Below are 19,530 nucleotides of genomic sequence, written 5' to 3' on the forward strand. Positions count from 1 at the left end.
ACAGCATCCTCAGGGTCCATCCTCGCTGTAGGCCGTGCTGGGCTTGCCTTTTGTAAGGCTGAGGTCTATTCCTCTGCCGGCGTGGACCACATCTTCTTGATCCCTTTGTCAGCTGATGGCCCCTCGGGCTGCTTCCTGGTATGGCTGTCGTCATGCTGCTGTGAACGTGGGTGTACAAACCTCTCCTGACCCTGCCTTCAGTTCTTCGGGGTACGTACCATTAGTAGGAGCGGCCTGATCATGTGGTGGTTCGAATCTTTTGAGGAGCAGGTACACTGCTTTCCACAAAGGCTGCGCCATTGACCCTCCCACCAACAGTGCATAAGGGGTCCACTTCGGTAATGACACCTTAATGGGAGCGAAGAGGTTGAAGAGCTTTTTTTAACCAAAATATCCACCAGGTGCCAACATGAACAAATCATTTGTTCTTATAAGCAGCAATGCGTGCCCTATCACTAGAACGTGATGAAGTCTTTAAGAGACCAGGAAATGGTCTGGCTGCGAGATTCTTCCAACTGCTTAATTTATAACCAGCTCAGAGAACCTGGCGGAGGACGGGTTAAGGATGGATGGTGCCGGCAGCCCCAGGCGGTGCTGAGACTTTCAGTGACTGAGCCCGGCCACTGGGGAAGAATCCTGAGGAGGGGGCAGACCACGGGGCCACCTGTGGCTGCCACAGCGGGAGGGTCCTCTTCAGACGGAAGGCCATTAGTTCCCTGCGGTGAGGTGGAATGCAGGAGTTGGCACCGCGCCTCCTCTTTAAGATTTGAAACTTCCACAAGCCTGGAGGATGTGGCCTCTCAGGGAAGCCGCTCGGAAGGAAAGAGCTCCCAGAGAGATGAGAGAGGAAGGGGAAAAGTCAAGGTTTTTTCCTTCCAAATGTTTTATTTAAATATTAAATTAAAAAACATACATCAACTAATCATTTGGCATACATTTCTCATGTTAATATAAGAGATAAAATAATTCAGTTATGGTAAAAAAAAAACAACAAACTATGTACATCTCAATCAGATCACGTAGTGTCTTTAAATAGGCTATTGCCTCGCCGTCTGTATTACAGCACTGTCAAGAAATCTACAAAACACATAGCACACACTCTTAAAAAAAACAAGAAAAACACGCCTTTAACATCCTCCAAAAGAGGTTCTACAGCAATAAGAAGAAACAAAAACCACTGTGAAAGTAAAGTGCTTGTCATTGCTTCAAAGAGGAAACACACAATGGTTTCTGAGGCCTTTGATCTATGGCATTAGAACAGAAGTCATTTGAAAAAGGGGAAGGGGTTTTGTGTTGGAATCATTTGTGCTACCTCTGTAAAAATGAAGGCAAGGGCCTGGCTGCCCCAAGATGGTCTGGATTCTCTCCCATCCCAAAAACTTCTTTATGAGCGAACAGGAGACTTTGGTGTTTTCTCTGCGGCAAGGCACCAGGTCTGCCCTCCAGACAGCCTCTCGTCCAGTCTTTGAAACAGCCACAGAGCAGCAGCAGCAGCAGGAATGGGGGCAGCCAGCTTCCCTGCGGCACGGCACAGGCACAGCCCCCGGTGGACACCGGAAGCCCAGGGATGCAGCCTCCTGAACTGGGCCCGCCTCCCTACCCTCAAGTAACTGGGTCAATCTTTGGCTTTTAAAAATACCCGCCTTTCCCCTTTCTCAATGCCTCTGTTTAACACTGCAGGGTGTAAGAAGCCGAAGTAGCTGAAGGCACCTGGGCTGGGTTCAGGGGCGGGGACTGGACTCAGGGCGAGTGGGAGCAGCACTGCCTTTGTTGCCTTCCAGAGGCTTCTGGCTGGTGGAGCCCCACGGAGTCCACCTGCCAGAGGTGCGCCTGGACCTGCCAGGTAAGGTCCGCCCCTTCCTGCGGCCTCCACCCCAGTGCTGAGGGAGGGAAGGCCCTGGGGCTCCTTCCTCAACGCACACCTGTGCTGACAGGGACGCTTCTTAACAACATGACTGAGGGAAGCTTAAACCTGGAACACAAACGTGTAGTACAAAATATAACAAATAAGCAGTGTTTACCTGTCTCCCGTGTAGATACATGTACAGGATTTGCTTTAAAAAAAGAAACAAAAACTTGAAAACACTGACCTAAACCTGTCACTTTACCTTCCTTGAACAAAAGCCAAAGAAGAGCCCAGGTAGGGGCGGTCAGGGTGGTCAGGGGGGTCCCAGCCCAGGCAGGCATGGCCCTGAGCCATGAGCCATGAACCTGTCTCCCAGCTGCCCAGCCCTGTAGTCAGCCTCCAATATTGCACAACTTCACCCAAGTCAGGTGTTCTTGTTGGACCCCATCATGAAATGCATAAACGTCATCAGCAGCGGAAACGGGAGGTGCAGCAGGAAGAAGTTTCTGGGCTTCTGCAAGGGCGCCTGGGGGCTCAGGGCCAAGTGACCCTCAGGACAGAGTCCCCAGCAGTTTGAAGTCACCTCTGCCCTCTTTGAGGTTCTTCCTGCGGTTCCTCCAAAGAGTCCTGGAAAACTAACTCTTGAGCAGTTTATAAAACTTCTCATCTAAAATAAGAAAAACATGTCTTCCAGGTTTTGATTTCAGGGGAGAGATTTCCTAGAATCTGTAGGTGATCCTCGCCTGGGCTGACCACTTAGAGTTGCTTTAAAACCAATACATGAAGCGGAAAGTTCACAGTTTTCATTAAAGCATAAATCAGGAAGTGGAGAGTGTTAACTAAAGAAATGGATAGTAATCAATGCACACGTGCACACACACACACACACACAAGCGGACAATGATGCGCCTGCTCGTTTCCGTGGACGTCCGAGGTAATCATCTCAACCACGAGGAACCCAGAGAGAGGGGCGGAGATCCCCACACCACGGCGCTGCAGATGTGTTCCCTCCACCCAGCTCCCCTCCTGTCCCCGCCCCCAAGACACGCCCCTCAATTCTCTTTCTTCCTAAAGTTTCCAGTCCCTACTCAAAGTTGAGGTCACTCAGTGCAAGAAAAAAATAAAACAAAAATAAACTAAAAAGCCAAAACACCTAACGTATTGCTTATTTCGCTTCTAGAAAGTTCTTGGCTTTGAGTCCAGACATCTTCACCTACTCTGAAGTTATTGCTTGTAAGAGTCAGTGTCCGCGCCAGGACGCAGGGCTGCCCTCACTGCACCAGCACAAAGGTCCCCAGGGGGCAGGGCGTCAGGTCCTCCATCTCACAGTCCCCCTGCAGCAGCCCCAGGGGCTCACAACCTGGGGCCAGCCTTGCCAGGCATGGTGGGGGCGCAGCGGGGAGGGTGGTGGGGCCGGCGCCAATGTGCAGGTGTGTGTCCAGGAGCTGCGCCGCCGAGGCCACTGGGGAGACACCAGTCTGCAGGAGTGGGGGCGGCAGCAGCGGGAGCCCCGACATGAGGAGAGTGCTGGGGAGCGGGGCAGCCCCAGGGCCATCACAGGGGGCGATCACAAACTGGGCGGGGGCTGGCTGGGGGGCCTGTGGGCAGCCGGGAGCAGTGGCCGGATGGTGCTGTAACTGGAGCAGCCTGTGGGAACAGAGAACAGGCGGTCACTGCGCCGGCTCACAGGGTTCTCAGGTTTCCAAGTGCCCGTGTGGCAGGGCCCGCCCGTGGAGCTGCCAGCTGCGGCTGCTGAGGGCAGGTGCATGGCTGATCCCTGACTGCTCCCCACCTTTCTTTCTCCACCTGGCTTCTCAGCAGCTCAGAGACGCGGCCACAGGGCGTTCTCACTCCCCGCCACCTTCACCCACCGAGGGACTTTAAAAGACACACCCGCTGCTGCACCCCATGGCTCAGCACCGAGGACCTGTGCCCCACACGCCTCCCTGGCTGGGCGCGGGGGTGCGCACTGGGCTACACAGAGGAGGGGACCGCTTAGCAGATGAGGTTCCTGGAGGAGACAACCTGCTGTGTGTCCACCCGGGGTCCCAGGACAGGGGCAGGCCCTACCTCTGCTGTTCTAGCACCTCCTCCAGCAGGCTCCGGCCCTCCCGGCTGCCGGCTGCAACGCCGTGCAGGCCTGGGCTCTGTGCAGGGGCGTGGAAGGGGCTCAGGCCGCCCCTGCTGGCCCGGCTGGCAGGGGCCTGGCACATCTGGCGAGCCAGCCCCTTGATTTTGTTCAGTCCCAGAAACCCTTTGGTCCGCGTGGTCTTCCTCAGCTGCTGCCGAAAGGCCTTCAGCCCTGCGGGGAGAGCAAATCAGGAGGTCAATGGCCTCCTGGCTCCCAGCCCAGCATCCACAGCCCTTGGCTTAGGAGGTCTCCAAGCCTCAGGTGGGGGGTAAGGAAAGGACGGGTGACACAAGCATGGCCGGACAGGAGTCTGGCACCCAAGCCCCGGGGTGGCGAGGAGGCAGCTGGCAGCCAAGGCCCTCCCTGACCCCATGCTTCCTCCAAGTCGGGAGGTGCTGCCCACAGAATTGTCTCCTGTGCTTTCAGAACCAGCCACAGAGGCCACGTGCTCAGGGACCCACATATGTGTCCATCCCAGCAGGCCGTAACCCCCCGAGCCACCAGAGCACTGAGGGTCCCACCCAGGCCCGGTGGAGAACAGGGGGACAAAGTCACGTGCTGCCAGAGACACACACAGTTCCCCGGGGAAGGTGGAGGTGCGTGTGGGAGGAGCATGGCTCACCCTGAGTCAGTGAGGTGTCCGACGCCCGCCGTCCCTCCTGGAAGCTGACAGGGAGCAGAACAGCTCCTGCCAAGCCCCCCTGAGTCTGCAGCACTGGGGTGGCGGACTGCGACCCCAGGAAGGGTGAGGCCAGCCTGACCGGGGAGCAGGTGCCCAACAGCCCCTGAGTGGCTGGGGTGCCACTGAGCCCCACAGGGCTTCTGCTCGTAGAGGAGGTCAGACAACTGTCAGAGCTGGTTCCCTCTGCAGGACTTGCCGAGGCCGAGGGGGAGACGACTATACCTGTGGGAGGAGGACGGCGCTTTTGATGCTGCAGTACGGGCTCCCCCGCCCCTGCTGCGCACACATGGCTGTGCCGGCCTCCCCATCCCTGCCCTCAACCTGGTGGGAAGAGGGCTCGAGGCCACCAGAGCCCAGGGAGCCCCAAAGGCAGGCCACCATCACGGTACAGCTGCAGGTGAACCTCAGGCCAAGGGGCTGCCCTCCCAGTACCCGGGGCGGCCTGGGGAGGACCCTGCTGGAGGCTAAACCCTACGCTGTATCCTCCACCAGAACGACCACATGCAGGGCAGGCTCTAAGCATCAACTGTGTGGTCTCAGGGATTAAAACAAATGGCAAATCCTGAGAAGTCCAACCTAAGAGGCTGCCAGGCAAAACATTCATTCTAAATTAGCCCACCCTCACATCGACTGTAAGCCTATCCACCGGCGTCCTCCTGGGCCTCCGGGCACACTTACATGGAGCGGTGAGTGGGGAGAGGCGGGTAGAGACCTCGGCCAGGGTGTGCCTCCGGCCCGTGCTGCTGGGCAGGGACTCCTGCGCGTCCTGCTCCTCCTCTAGGCCTGGCCCCTGCCTGGCCTCCTCACTGATGGCTGTGTCCAGCAGGCTGCTGGGGGACACGGGCCGGGGCCGGAACACTCCGCTGCAGCTGGCATCCACCGGGAAGAACAAAGGCTGCGTTGGAGAGACACAAGCCAGTGACTTGTTGGGCTCCGGGTGACCCAGGCACACTGGGGGCACCAGGGCTAGGCTGAGCCCTCTCCACACCCGCTGTGGGCACTCACCCACTGCAGCGAGCTCTGGAGCTCACAGTCCATCTCGGCCTGCAGGACAGACTGCACCAAGGTCTGCGGCTGCGGGCACAGCAGGGCGGGTCGGAAAGGGTCAGTGGAAAGACCTTCCTGAGGCACCTGGAGCTGGCAGACGGGAAAGAGGCCATCAGGGGAGCGGCTCTGGGACCACCAGCGCCATCGAGAGAAGAAACAAGCTGGCTTCTGTCTGGAGTGCGAGTTGCCTTGCTGGTGGGCGTGACAGCTGACTGAGGGACACTGGCTGGCCAGGCTGGGCTCAGGACCATGTGCTGGTGCTGCACTGCCAGGAGGCGGCATGACAGGCCAGCCCTGGGGATGAGTCAGGGACAAGTGGCCTCTGGGCAGGGTCCAGCCCCCGGCAGCTGGCACCCCCTTCCCCACACGGCCTGGGACCCAGTGCCCATGCAAGGAACTGCCCTCCAAGCTGGTGCCTGATGGGGGAGGGTGCCTGACGGGAGAGGGTGCCTGACGGGAGGGGGTGCCTGACGGGGGAGGGTGCCTGACGGGGGAGGGTGCCTGAGGGTGGAGGGAGCCTGGGGCCCGGGAGGAGACTTCTCCCCCTCACCTCCAAACCGCTGAGGTCCGAGCTCCGAGGTCGTGGCTGCCTGGCAGGCCCAGGGCGGGTGCACTGGGCATTCCGATACTCCTTGAGCCGCTCAAGGAGGAGGTAATAAATGGCAGCAAAGTGGTTATAGCTGCTGTTTTGCAGTGACTGGGAACGAGAGGAGCAGAAGTCAGCACGGGGTGGCAGGGAGCCCCAGGGTCCACCCGCTCCCAGGTTATTCTTGGATGACTGAGAATATCCTTTAGTGGGGTGGACAAGCCTGCCCCTAAATTAGCCTGCGCTCCCGTTTTAACTCGGCTGGCGAGTGCCTGCTTCCCGAGACAGCCGCCCAGCCCCTGCGGGTGAGGCCAGGGCGAGTGTGGCCGGGCTCACCTCCACCGTCCTCTGCCGGTCGACGCCCAGTGTCTGCATGATACCCAGCGCCTGCTCGTCGTAGTCGCCCAGGTTGGAGCTGTAGCTGTGCGCGGAGAAGGTGGAGCAGGCGGGTCCCGGCAAGCAGGGCTCAGCCCGCATCCACCGGTGCTGCCGGATCTGGGCGATGGTGATGCGCCTGGCAGGGTCCACCACCAGCATGCGGCGGATCAGGCTCTCACAGTCTGCAGGGAAGCAGGAGGCTGAGCCAGGGCGGCCGGGACCTCACCTGTGCTCCCACCCACCGCCCCACATGGTTTGACACGCCAGGGGCCAGGAGCGGGGGCCGGGCCATCGGCTCAGTCCTGCCACCCAAGGGGTGCCACCAGCCAGGGATCCAGCCCCTGGGGGCCACCATACTTTGTGTCCACCACACAGAGAACCACTTAGGTCCACTCTTCTGCCATGCCCCACGCCTGAGCACCACGTGGACAGGCATCTTTATGACACAGAAAAGCCGGGTGCGTCACAGCCAGTGGACTGAATTCAGGGATGATGCCAGCGCCCTGGGCGCGGGTGCTGGGCGGGGACAGCAGGCATGAGGCACCAGCCTGTGCAGCAAGGGCACCTGTCCACCCTAGAAATAGGGCACTGAGAAGGCATCCATGGGCTGCGTTTCTCCTGCAGCCCACAGTAACCTGGGCCTGATTCCCAGACTCAACAAGGACTCAGAAGCCAGCCGCAAAGGGGCTGCAGAAGACACCGGCCCCTACCCACTCGAGACCACACGACCCACCTTGAGACATGAAGAAGGGGATGCGGAAGCGGCCCTCCAGCACCCGCTGTCTCAGCGTCGGCAGGTTAGGCCCGTCAAAGGGGAGAGAACCGCAGACCAGGACGTACAGCACCACACCCAGGCTCTGTTGAGGACCACGGAGCCATGTCAGCGTCAGCGCAGTGCCCCCGGGAACCCTGCGCCCCGGGGAACACAGCGCCCTCAGGGAACGCGGCCTCGGGAAGGGGGTCTGCGCGCACGCGGCTCCTACCCAGATGTCCAGCTGGGGGCCTTCATACTCCTTCCCCTCAAAGACTTCCGGGGCGGCATATGGGGGGCTCCCACACCACGTGGACAGAGGCTCTCCTGACTTGTAGAAATTCCCAAATCCAAAATCTGAGATGCAAAGATAACAGACAGATGAGGTTAAACAGCAAATGGCAAGGGGCTGTGGTTTAGGCACGTGAGGGGAAGCTGGGGCCACTGGCGGGCGCACCCCCACCCCGGGCCCTTCGTGCCTGCCAGCTTGATGTCCATGTTGCCATCCAGCAGGAGGTTCTCGGTCTTGAGGTCCCGGTGGACGATGTGATGGTCGTGACAGTACTCCACAGCCGACAGTATTTGCCAGAACTTCTTCCGTGCCTCGTTCTCACTCAGGTGCCCGTTGGAAGTCAAATAATCTGAGGAGCCACAAAACAAAGCTGCAGCCTCCAGGGCAACGCCTGCCCACCGCCCAGAGTGCCCTGGAGAGCGCCACGGGGCTCTAGGATGTGTGGCCCAAACACTGGCCGTGCAAATCCAGACACATGCGTGCCACTGGTTTTCAACAGATGTTAAAAAGGAGTGTGGCTTACCAAACATTTCTCCATTTTTAGCAAATTCAGTGACAATATAAAGCATATCCTTTGTTTCCATAACCTAAAAAAGAAAGACCTGACATTTAACCACACAAAAAAGGCACAAGGCAGTGCTACAAACAATCCACCAGAACCCCAGTAGATTTCTAACTTCTCTAGGACAAAAGCATTCGTCATTTAAAAATGCAAAGAAAAAGAAAAATTTCTGCAATTAAAAAAAAAAAATACAGGAGATTCCGCCTCATAAAGACAACTTCAAAAAATCAGAGGTGAATTCCTCACTGACTTACCTATCCTGATATACCTCTGCTCTCACAAAAGGTCAAAATATGTTAGAATTCCCCTCTGTTGTGGTCGTATTTAATTCAAGTCACCTCACATACAATTTGAGAATGCTTAGGCCGGGGCATGGTGGCTCACGCCTGTAATCCTAGCGCTTCGGGAGGCCAAGGCAGGAGAATCGCTTGAGCCCAGGAGTTCGAGACCAGCCTGGTCAACATGGCAAGACCCCATCTCTACAAAAAATACAAAAACTAGCTAGGTGAGGTGGTGGGCGCCTGTAATCCCAGCTACTCAGGAGGCTGAGGTAAGAGGATCGTTTGAACCCGGGAGACGGAGATTGCAGTGAGCCGAGATCGCACCACTGCACTCCAACCTGGGCGACAGAGTGAGACTCCATCTCAAAAAAGGAGAGACAGATCTCTGAAGGCTACAGAGGAGGAGACTGCTGGAAGTCTGCTGGGCTTTATAGAAGCCTGGTAGGCAAAAGATGAGTCCAGTCAATGGTCAGAGCCACCTGAGTAACAGAGAATGCACACCCCATTCCCACTCGCTTGATTGACAGGATGAATGAGGCTGTGGGAACCCAGCTTTGCCAGGTCAGATGCAGTGGGCTGCTCACTGCACAGCCCATCACTCAGCATGTAGCCACCCAACAGCCATACCAATATAGCCCTTCCAAGTTCATTCACTGATCAATAACTGTATTTTACTTAAAAAGAGATTTAAAAATATAACATGTCTGTGAGTACTGAAACATTTTGGAGAGGATGAGACAGTATATTCCTATGAAAAAAAGATTTCTTTGGGTTCAAAATATACAGTTATTCCTTTAAAAAGATGCTTTGTGCTGGAGGCGGTGGCTCACACTTGTAAACCCAGCACTTTGGGATTACCCAGGCTGATCACTTGAGGTCAGGAGTTCGAGACCAGTCTGGCCAACATGGTGAAACCCCATCTCTAGTAAAAATACAAAAATTAGCCAGGCCTGGTGGCCTGTGCCTGTAGTCCCAGCTACTTGGGAGGCTGAGGCAGGAGAATCGCTTGAACCCGGGAGGTGGAGGTTGCAGTGAGCCGAGATCGATTGCAACACTGCCCTCCAGCCTAGGCAACAGTGAGACTCCATCTCAAAAAAAAAAAAAAAGAAAAGATGCTTCAAAGATTGCTGCTTTGAGTTGTAAATCTAGGAAGAAAAGTGTTCTATAAATTCTAGCCGTTTGGCAAGAATTTTAACTGCCCCGCCCGTGTGTGTGGTGGAATAAGTCTAAGGCCACTGCTTACCCTGTCCCCAACTGAAGAAACAGAGGACGAGGAAAAGAATTAAAAGTCAAAGTGTTTAAATTTTTTGAAAGTTTAAAAACGTTCAGCAGGGTTCTGGGGCTCCGGCCAGCGTAATGAAAATTAGACACTAGCGGCTGGGCACGGTGGCTCACGCCTGTAATCCCAGCACTTTGGGAGGCCAAGGTGGGCACATCACAAGGTCAGGAGATCCAGACCATCCTGGCTAAAATGGTGAAACCCCATCTCTACTAAAAATACAAAAAATTAGCTGGGTGTGGTGGCGGGCACCTGTAGTCCCAGCTACTTGGGAGGCTGAGGCAGGAGAATCGCTTGAACCCAGGAGGCGGCAGTTGCAGTCAGCCGAGATTGCGCCACTGCTCTCCAGCCTGGGTGACAGAGCCAGACTCCGTCTCAAAAAAAAAAAAAAAAAAAAAAAAAAAAAAAAGACAGGAGGAAAGAAAAGAAAAGAAAATTAGACACTAGCGTCAAAACCAGAGGAATAAAAGTCATTGCTACACCACTAAATTCTATCATCTCCCAACAGTTAAGAATCACATACAGCAGCAGTAAGAAAATGCACCTCCAGAAAAGTCCTCCAGCACCAATCACACTGGCAATTTGTCTCTTTAACGAGCTAATTCCACACAAAGGGCAAAGGAGAAGAACGGGAAGAAAAGGAAGGTACTACCATTAGGGTTCAGGCCTTGAGCAAAGTCAGAAACACAACCAGCTCAGCCCACTCCTGAGGAAATGGGCTGGGCACGCTGCACAGGCAGTACACCAGTACCATGGAGCACACAACTTAAAAATGACAACAGAAACAAAACACAAACCAGGTGAATACGGCATGAATTCTGTGCTTAAAGACGCTGAGCAAACTGTCGTCACGGTGAACACAAGCTCCACCAATACTGCTACGTTTATTTTAATCTAGTGCAGAGGCTTTTGGGGGATAATTTCAAATCATAATTCTCTCTCCTACCACACTGTACACCAAGCCGTCCCAATTGCACAAACACACACAACATCCCAGAGTCATCTCACATTCCATTTCACACGAATCATTAAGAGGAACTTCAACCCAACACAAATGGATGAAATAGCACCCGCAAAGAACTTCTTCTGCAACAAGACTTGATTTCACCCTTGCAAAAGTGGCCATTTATCATTAGGGAGGTGTAAACGATTGCTTTGCTGTTCTAATTAGATTAGTACTTATTTCCTGATGATTTATTAATTTCAACATGAGAACAAAAATTAAGTCACAAAATAAATTAAGTCACAAATAAACCAACAGATAGGGCAAGGCATGTTCCTAGCGTGGATTAAATGACAAGCTCCTTGCTCTTACTATGGAAAAGTATTTTCATCTCTCCGTTTTTCATGGAAGAGTTTAAATAGGGAAAACAAATGCTCACTACTGTCCTTGCAAAAATAAACGAATGAAAACTGGTAAGAACAGCTGGCTTTAAAGTTTAATAATTATCTGCAAAGGTGGAAGTTTCCAGTTTCACTCAAATTTGTCCTTTTATACTAAATGTGTGACCTGTGGCAATACCTACAGATGCATTTGTCTGTTTTCATAGTAAAGCAGATTTACAACAGATCTCTACACATTTAAAACTGGATCACGTGAGGATACTAAATAAAATCCTAATGAAGCAAATCTCAAATATGATCCAAAAGCAGTAATTGCAAATATATCTGCACAGCCTATAAAAATCAATCTATTTACCTTATATAACCAAATGCCCAACTTCCACACACCCCCCAACAGGGAAGCCACCTTCAGAAACTGCAGACTTCCGTTGTTGGAAATAAAACACAACACATTTGCCAGGATTAGTAGAGAAAGGCAAGCTGACCCCTTACCTGGTAGAGCTTGATGATATGTGGATGGTTCAGAAGCTTCATCAGCTGAACCTCACGATAGATTTTCTCCAAATTGCTTGAATCTAATCGTGTTTTATCAATTATTTTTATTGCAACCTACAGATTTTAAAAAGAAAAAGGATATTTTGTTTTTTTTTTAAAAAACCCTCAACCTAATTTACACATTTCATCTTTGGCAAGTTAATTTCTCAACACTTTGTCTACAAAAGATCACAAGAAGTTGGGAAAACATAACCAAAGTAACCACTAATGTTATTTAAAATAATCCGAGTTAAGTAAGTGCCTTAAGTATTTGCAGGCTCACTTTACAGGGCTTAGCTCTGAGTCCATGAACCACTGCACTCTCAGGTTGGTCCTTTTTTTGCCATTATCCTCTCTGCTTTCTCCCAATATATGTGCAAATTATGCAGCAACATAAAGCATTTTTTTTCTTTACCGAACTAAAAACAGTTACTGTTTACCCATCACGACAATCAAGCCTGGAGCACTGAATCTGCATGGGGTCCACCCGCCAAGGGTCGGTCGCCCCGGGCCCAGTGGGAAGGCCCCGCCGGCTGGGTCCCGCTGCCCCCACGCACCTGCGTTTTGGTGACTCGATGCCGCGCCAGCTTCACCACCGCGAAGTTGCCTTTGCCCAGGGTCCGCTCAATGTCGTAAAAACCCACCCGGAGGGGTTTCTGCAGGCCCTGACCCTGGCCCGCGGGGTCCGCGCTGAACTCCGACATGATAACCATGGCTCCGCGCGCACCTGCGGGGCCGCACAGAGCTCAGAGCCCACCAGCGCCCCCGCCGCTCGCGGTCGGCTCCACCCGTGCCCGCGGAGCCCCCAGTCCCTACGGGACGCGGGGACCTGCTCCCACGCCTGTTGCCCCCACTCTATCCACGGACCCCTCCAGCCCCTTGGGAGGTGTGGAACCGCCCCCGCCGCCTGCGGTCCGCTCCACCGGAACCCCCGACCCTCTGAGCCCCGCGGGACGCGCGGACCCGCTCACAAACCCGCCCCCGCCGCCCGAGTTCGGTTCCGTCCCGATCCCGGGACCCCCTGAGCCCTGCTTCCACACTCGCCTCCCACCGCCCGCTGTCGGTTCCGTCCCCACCCCCGACCCCTCAGCACCTCTGGGCGCGGACCCGGCCCTGCGCCCGAGGTCGGCTCGATCCGGATCCCAGGACCGCCCCTAGCCCCGCTCCCACACCCGGCCCCCGCCGCCCGCGATCCGTCCCGTCCCCACCCCCGACCTCCCAGGCACCTCGGGGTTCGCGGACCCGCCCCCCACACCCGGTCCCTCCGCCCGCGGTCGGCTCCAACTCTACCCCCGGCTCCCCAGCCCCCGAACCCCGCGGACCCACTCCTACTCCGGCCCTCGTAACAAAGGGGAGCCCGAGGGCAGCGGGGCCGCCAACACCGCCCGCGAAGCCCCGCGCGGCCACGGCCGGGGACCCTGCGCGGTGGCCGCAACCCCGAGCCCCGGCCCGGCGACAGCGCGGAGCCCCCACGGCGGCCACCTCCGCCCGCCCGGAGCCCGCCGCTGCCGCCGCCTCACCTCAGCCGCCCCCGGAGCGCCCAGGCCAGGAAGCCGCCCGCTCGGCCGCCCGCGCTGCTCGGGCGCCTACTGCTCCGGCCGCCGCCGCCGCTGCTGCCGCCTCCGGGTCCGCGCCGCATGTCAGCCCGGAGCCGCCGCGCTCTGCCGCACGCGGCGCCCGGCCCCGCCCCGGCCCGCCCCGGCCCGCCCCCCGCAGGCCCCGCCCCCTGCCCCGCCCCCGCCGCCCGGGCGGGGGCCGCCCATTGACGTCGCTTTGACGCCAGAGCGACGCGCGGCCGAGCGCCGGGAGGAGGGAGAGCGGGAGATCGGGCGGTTGCCAAGAGACTGGCGGCTCTGACGCGCGCGGGATGAGGCCGTTGCCCTGGCGACCGCGGGCAGGTGACGTCAGGGGCGCTGGCCGCCCGAGGCCCGCCCGCCTGTGCCCCGCCGGGCGCCCCCTCCCGGGCGCTGGGGGCACTGCGGGCGGCCTCACCGCCGCGGGCGCGCCCGCCCCTCCACGCGCGGGGACTCGGGCCGGGTCCCGCAGGCGCCTTATGCTCGCTGCCTCCGGGAGGGGACGGCTCTCGGGCAGGAGTCGCTGGCCCCTCCACGTGACCCGCGTTCGTCTGGGCTCGGAGCCTCGGCACGTGCGGGGACCCGGGGACCTCGCGGGCTCGCGCGTGGGACTGGCGGCGCGGAGGCCCCAGGGCGCTGCAGGGCGGGGGGCCACGCGAGGCGCCGCGGCCACACCCAGGGCGCCCTAGGCCCCGAGAGGCCGCTTGCCCTCGGGGACGTCAGCCGCTTTTGCTGTTACAATGTCAAGTGTTCAGCAAGTTAGAAACTTGAAACCTAAGGAAGCGTGGCCGGCCGCTCTGGAAGCCCAGCCGCGCAGCCGGTCCCGGCCCCGGCCCCGGCCCTCAGCGGCGCTGGCGTCTGCGCGCCCTGGGGCTGCCCCCAAAGCATGTGGGGCTGGGACCCTGGTCCCGCGCGGGCCCGGGCGGACGCTGCGGGCGGTGACGGAGCCAGGCCGGCCGCCTGGGGAGGGGACGGGGACGCGGGACCACTTCCCTGCCCGCGGCCGCCGCCTCATCCCAACGTAAAACGTTTTCTCCAGGGCAGACAGAGGCTATGGGCGAAGGTATTTTTTAAGCCTGAGGACCCATTTGGGAGTTAGATTCTGGATCGAGCCTAGGGTCATTTTTCCTTGTGTTAAATAACACTACTTCACAGAAGGGGGAACCAGAATTCAGGGAAGTTGGCACAAAACTTGGAACCCTTCTAGGGAGGCTTTCCTGCCTGGGCGGACGCCTGGGAGAAGGGCCGGGGAAACTAGGATGAGCTGCTCCTGATTCGCCCCGGCGGTCTGACTACAGATTTCCCAGTCGCCACACACACACACACACACACACACACACACACGGGGATTGTTTGGGAGTCAGCGGGTTTCAAAGGCTTTCAAGGAAATGAAGAGTCCCAAAGTTTTCCTTGATCGTTCAAAGTGCTTTTTCCTTTGTCCCAGGTTTATACACCAAGAATACGGGGGAATGTTTTAGTTCCTTTCAGCTGAACGGTTGACATCGGCCTTTTTTTCTTCTGGAGGCCCCAACACCCTGTTAACCTCCTCGGAGAGCTAAACGAAAACAAGGCTGGACGCCGTGGCTCCCGCCTGTCATCCCAGGGCTTTGGGAGGCTGAGGCAGGAGGCTCACTTGAGCTCAGGAGTTTGAGACTGGCTTGGACAACATAGCAAGACCTCGCCTCTATAAAACATTTAAAAAATAGCCAGGTGTGGTGGCGCAGGCCTGTGGGGCCAGCTACTTGGGAGCCTGAGGTGGGAGGACGGCTTGAGCCCGGGAGATTGAGGCTGCAGTGAGCTGTCATTGCATCACTGCACTGCAGCCTGAGCAAGAGAACAAGGCCCTGTCTCAAAAAAGAACAAAGATAAAAGGTGGGATGGGGGAGAAACCAGGCCCCTGATCACACTCACCATTCAGTCCCTCAGCCTGTGACTTAAAATATCTGGCCCCCTCATCCAGGAACCAGGCTTCCCCAGCCCTCCCACCCTAGCCAGAGTCTTCCAAAAGGTCTTAGGTATTTGCAAACACCTGGCTGGCTGTTTAGAAACAGTTCATCAGCACCAAATAAAAACTGCAGCCAAACCTGCCTCCGCAGAACAGGTCCCCACACTCAGGTGCGCTTGACCTTTCACCTCGACCCAGCCCTGAGCTTCCAAAACCCCGAATAGCCCTGTGCCAACCATGGCCATCCTGTTTTCCCTTCCCCGGCCCCGCGGGCGAGGAGCTTGCTCTGCAGAGAAAGGCAGGAAGCACAGAGGAAAAGGCAAGCTTGGAACTGCAGTCCCGTCTCCCCAGTGGGGGAACCCCTGGCACCCTCGTAACTAAGTCTGTACTTCAACCAGGCCTCTGCTACCCAGTGTCTTTTATTGTTATTTGTGGTCTTGACCCCCAGAAGCTGTATTTCCTTTCAGAAGCTTTGATTTATTTTCTGTTTTCTGGTCTTCCATGCTTTTAACACATTATGAGGAAAAATAAAACACATGGTGTGAGTCTAAGGATACAAGCAAATGATTCGAGAAACTCCTCACTGAACGTAATGGAAGGAATGCTCCCAAAGTCTGCAGGAATGGTACTTTATTATTATGGTTTGCATATTATTACAGATTTGTGGAAAACAGTTTTCCTTTCCACGTGGAATTTCTTCAGCCTGCCTTATGATTGCCATGTTTCTGGAGTTCATCTTGTTTTTTAGGCCTTAAGACTGGAAACCCCAGCAGGAAATGGGTTCGTTTAATATTCATAGTTGCAGTGTGGGCCACAAGCGTGTCATAAAACTCTCAAAATAAATTGATAAACACAGAGTGGAGCGTGGGGCAGCATTTTTACAGAGGGATGGGTGCGCAGCTGGCCCCAGCGCCGCCCTCAGTGAGGAAGGAATCTCCTGGTGCAGCCAGGAGTCAGACACGTTCCTCTTCCCGACCCTCCCCTCCCCTCTTTGATGCCTAAGGCCCTTCCCTGTGCTCCTGGCTTTGCTTCAGGTGGTTTTGTACTTTTTAAATTTTGTTTTGTTTTTTTTCTTTTAGGCTTCAGCCTAGTGGCTTTAGGTGTCACAAAATCAGATTAACCAGTGCAGTGGCATCCTTCTCAGGGACCTGGGGGATCGCGTTGGTCATTTTGCTCCATTGTATCCGGAGAGCTTGACAGACGTGTGCACTAGGTCAGGAAGCCGCGGCCCTGGCCTGGGAAGGGCAGGTAGGAGAAAAGCCCCCAAACCCCTCCACCCTCAAAGAATAGCCCCGTTGTCCACAGGTTAAGTCAATAACCCGCGGTGAACAGGTCAGAGACTGCCCAGTCCCAGCGTCTGCCCCCAGGGCATTGCCTCCTTCGCCTCCTACACTGAGGCTCCCTGTGGCTCTGTGGCTGCCACAGTTGTGTGGGTTCTACTGGGCCCCTCCCCATCTCAGACAGCACCCACTTTCAGGCTAGGCCTTCCACAGGCTGCTTAAATGAACCACGAAGGCCAGCAAAGCAGCAGCAATGTGCCTGTTCACAGGCCAGCTGGCCCTCCCCACTCCAGCCCTCTAGGGTTGCTGGTTCCGATTTCTGTCGCTGCCGTTAGTGAGGAATTATTTATGTGGCCAATGGGTTTTCTTGATATTTAAGCAGGGCCGTGGCCGAGATCAAGGCTGAGGACCCTCGGAGGGCAGGGGAGGAGGGGCGCGGGAAGGGGCCAGCCCTAGTGAGAGTCAGCCAGGCCCCAAACAGAGCCAGGGGTTCCCCCGGGGGGGGCTCACTTAGGAAGAGCACCATGGACAGCCTGGCAGGGGGTTGCCCTATGCTGAGCGGGCAGCTCTGGAGTAACCACCCACCTCACTGCAGGAAGAAGGAAACCTGCAAATGAAGCGAAGGTCTCCAGAGGCAGAGCAGAAGCCTCTGGGATGCTACAGCCTCGTCCAGATGCGGGGACCAGGACTGGGGCTCAGAGCAGGCCGCAGGTGCTGGCCATGCCCTTTATCCTGGGCACTCTGCCAGGGCCACATGGAGCGCGGATCCCGGGAGATGGAGATGTCTGAGTGGCGGCTCTCGTCTCGGTGTTTCCAGGTGACGTGCTGGCTGCTAGTGTAGAGCACGTAAACCATCTTTTTTTTTTTTTTGGTTACTATTTACTCATGCAAAAAATGTGTGAGTTTCTGCCATTTGCAAGAAGCGTGCCAGCTGCAATGAGTCAGCGGGTGGACATGAGTGAGCATGGCCAGACTGTGCCGGGACATGGTGACAGACAGACATGCTTCGAAGGTCACCGTGGGAAGGGACAGGCCCCCAGAGAGAGGTGAGACGGTGCAACGTGAGGGTGAGTTCGGAGTCATCCTCCAGATGTCCTCAAAGTCTTGAGAGGCCCTGCTCTGTGTCACGCACTGCGTGAGGGTTGTGGGCACAGTGGGAGGGACAAGACACCTTCCCTCGAGGACCGTCGGTTCCAGGTACGGGGACAGTAACAGCATAAGATGATGAGTAAGGAAAGAATGCTGGCCATGGAGGGAACTGCTTCCGGGCCCCTCCGTGGGATTTGCCAGGCGTGGACTGAGCGAGGACCTTCTCTGAGGACACCAACTGCTCCAGGAGAGGGAAGAGGTGGGGGCTGAGTGGGGGGCATGGGGCAGGAGGCAGCCACCCACACCTTCCCTCTTTGAATGCTGAGCAGAGGCTCTCAGCAGAGGAGAAAGAAGAGCAGAGGCCAAGATTGGGAAGCCAGACCCGGTGGGGGTCCTCGGCACCATCCACATCCATCTGCAACCTGCCCAGTGCCTGCCTGCCTGCCTGCCTGCCCGTGGTGTGCACAGAGCAGTGTGGTCTGTCCTGGCTTCACAGCGCTGGGCACGACCAGACAAGGATGACAGGGAAAGGGAGGCAGGGACTCAGGGCTGTTGGAGCCAAGCTGAGGAGGAAGGAGCTGGGATGGGAAGCGGGTAGCAGGAACAAGCGTGAGGCCTGTGGTGGAAGGTTCCTGTGGCCTCCGAGGTTGAAGCATTTCACTTGTGTGTCTCACAGCCCAGAAAGGCCAAGCCCGGATCATGGGGGAGAGAGGAGCACCCCCATCTTGGGGCGGGTGAGGAGACACTGGCTCTCTCCACGGCTTCCGGATGGGTCTCCGTTCATTTCAGCTGCGTCTATGGAACACGATGAAATGCTCCCTCCACTGCCAGGCCTTCTCTTATGAAGCCAGTTTTTTCTAAGTCTAAAAATTAATAGAAAAGGTTCCATAGAAAATCAAGAAAGTAAGTATGTAAAGGTAAAAACAAAAAGCACCAGAAATGCTCTTCAAAGCTGACGTTTTCTTACTCACTTTTTATTAAAACAGGATGAGGCATCCTGCCTTTTCCAGACTTATCTAGGAAGTGTCCTGCCAGGTCACCAAATGGCAAGCAGAACCGTTAGCTGAAGTTGTCTGCCTAGAATTCCACTGTGGCAACGTTCAGCGTCCCGAGTGAACAGCCCCGTGCGGCAGCATGGGGGGGGCGGCGGCAGCATGGGGGGGGCGGCGGCAGCATGGGGGGGCGCGGCAGCATGGGGGGGGCGGCAGCATGGGGGGGGCGGCAGCATGGGGGGGGCGGCAGCATGGGGGGACGCGGCAGCATGGGGGGACGCGGCAGCATGGGGGACGCGGCAGCATGGGGGGGGCGGCAGCATGGGGGGGGCGGCAGCATGGGGGGGGCGGCAGCATGGGGGGACGCGGCAGCATGGGGGGGGCGGCAGCATGGGGGGACGCGGCAGCATGGGGGGACGCGGCAGCATGGGGGGCGCGGCAGCATGGGGGGCGCGGCAGCATGGGGGGGGCGGCAGCATGGGGGGGGCGGCAGCATGGGGGGACGCGGCAGCATGGGGGGCCCTTTTCTCTTCATGCCATGCAAGGCGCTGTGGAACAGACACCACAGCTCAGCGTAAGACTGTGGCCCCGCCTGACCCAGCTCATCCAGCCCCAGCCTCTCTCACAGTCCCCGGTCCCACGCCAACATTTGCCACTCGATGAGCTATGTCTCCACATTTCAGGAGCTTGCTCTGAGACAGCCTGGCTGTCTGAGAGCCATCAGAGTGGAGACTGGATGCCCGGCCTGGTGCCTGTGGGCCAGCACTGCCTGTGGAGGAGGGGTCTCTGGAGGCCACAGGCAAAGCCACTGAGAGGGATCTTTAAGCAGAGGGCCCCAGACGCCTCCTGGGACCCGCAGGCCTGGCTGCCATGCAGGGTCTGGGAGCTACAGAGAGTAGGGAGCAAAGGGCCGGGAGCGGTGGCTCATGCCTGTAAT

The 19,530-nt window shown here is 56.9% G+C and overlaps 1 protein-coding gene and 1 long non-coding RNA gene across 3 annotated transcripts; one reads left to right on the forward strand and one right to left on the reverse strand.

Moving 5' to 3' along the window:
* Positions 1-865: 865 nt before the first annotated feature.
* SIK1 (salt inducible kinase 1) lies at positions 866-13,413 on the reverse strand. 2 transcript variants are annotated; one of them, XM_030915376.1, is made up of 14 exons: positions 13,234-13,413; positions 12,271-12,440; positions 11,672-11,788; positions 8,237-8,300; positions 7,901-8,062; positions 7,654-7,778; positions 7,404-7,527; positions 6,629-6,852; positions 6,257-6,403; positions 5,665-5,790; positions 5,338-5,554; positions 4,600-4,881; positions 3,917-4,148; positions 866-3,493 (listed from the first exon to the last, which is right to left on the reverse strand). In XM_030915376.1, exons 2-14 carry the CDS (start codon positions 12,424-12,426, stop codon positions 3,118-3,120), a joined length of 2,352 nt encoding a protein of 783 aa, XP_030771236.1. In that variant the 5' UTR covers positions 12,427-12,440; positions 13,234-13,413; the 3' UTR covers positions 866-3,117. The 2 variants fall into 2 exon arrangements, with proteins under 2 accessions (XP_030771236.1, XP_030771235.1); XM_030915375.1 differs by having other exon boundaries at positions 5,665-5,796.
* Positions 13,414-17,482: 4,069 nt separating this feature from the next.
* On the forward strand, positions 17,483-18,730 carry LOC104677992. The gene is made up of 3 exons (XR_750116.2): positions 17,483-17,558; positions 18,278-18,504; positions 18,588-18,730. It is a non-coding gene; the product is annotated as an uncharacterized LOC104677992 (long non-coding RNA).
* Positions 18,731-19,530: the final 800 nt, after the last annotated feature.

The sequence above is a fragment of the Rhinopithecus roxellana genome, chromosome 13 (assembly GCF_007565055.1).
Source record: "Rhinopithecus roxellana isolate Shanxi Qingling chromosome 13, ASM756505v1, whole genome shotgun sequence".
NCBI lineage: Eukaryota > Metazoa > Chordata > Mammalia > Primates > Cercopithecidae > Rhinopithecus > Rhinopithecus roxellana.

What these genes read in the sequence shown, in the direction of transcription:
- SIK1 (XM_030915375.1), bottom strand. Translation starts at nt 12,426, where the DNA reads ATGGTTATCATGTCGGAGTTCAGCGCGGACCCCGCGGGCCAGGGTCAG. An exon ending in ATATCATCAAGCTCTACCAG is followed by an intron (nt 8,301 to 11,671) that starts GTAAGGGGTCAG and finishes TTTCTTTTTTAG; the next exon opens with GTTATGGAAACAAAGGATAT. An exon ending in TCCAGAGCTCGCTGCAGTGG is followed by an intron (nt 5,555 to 5,664) that starts GTGAGTGCCCAC and finishes TCTCCAACGCAG; the next exon opens with CCTTTGTTCTTCCCGGTGGA.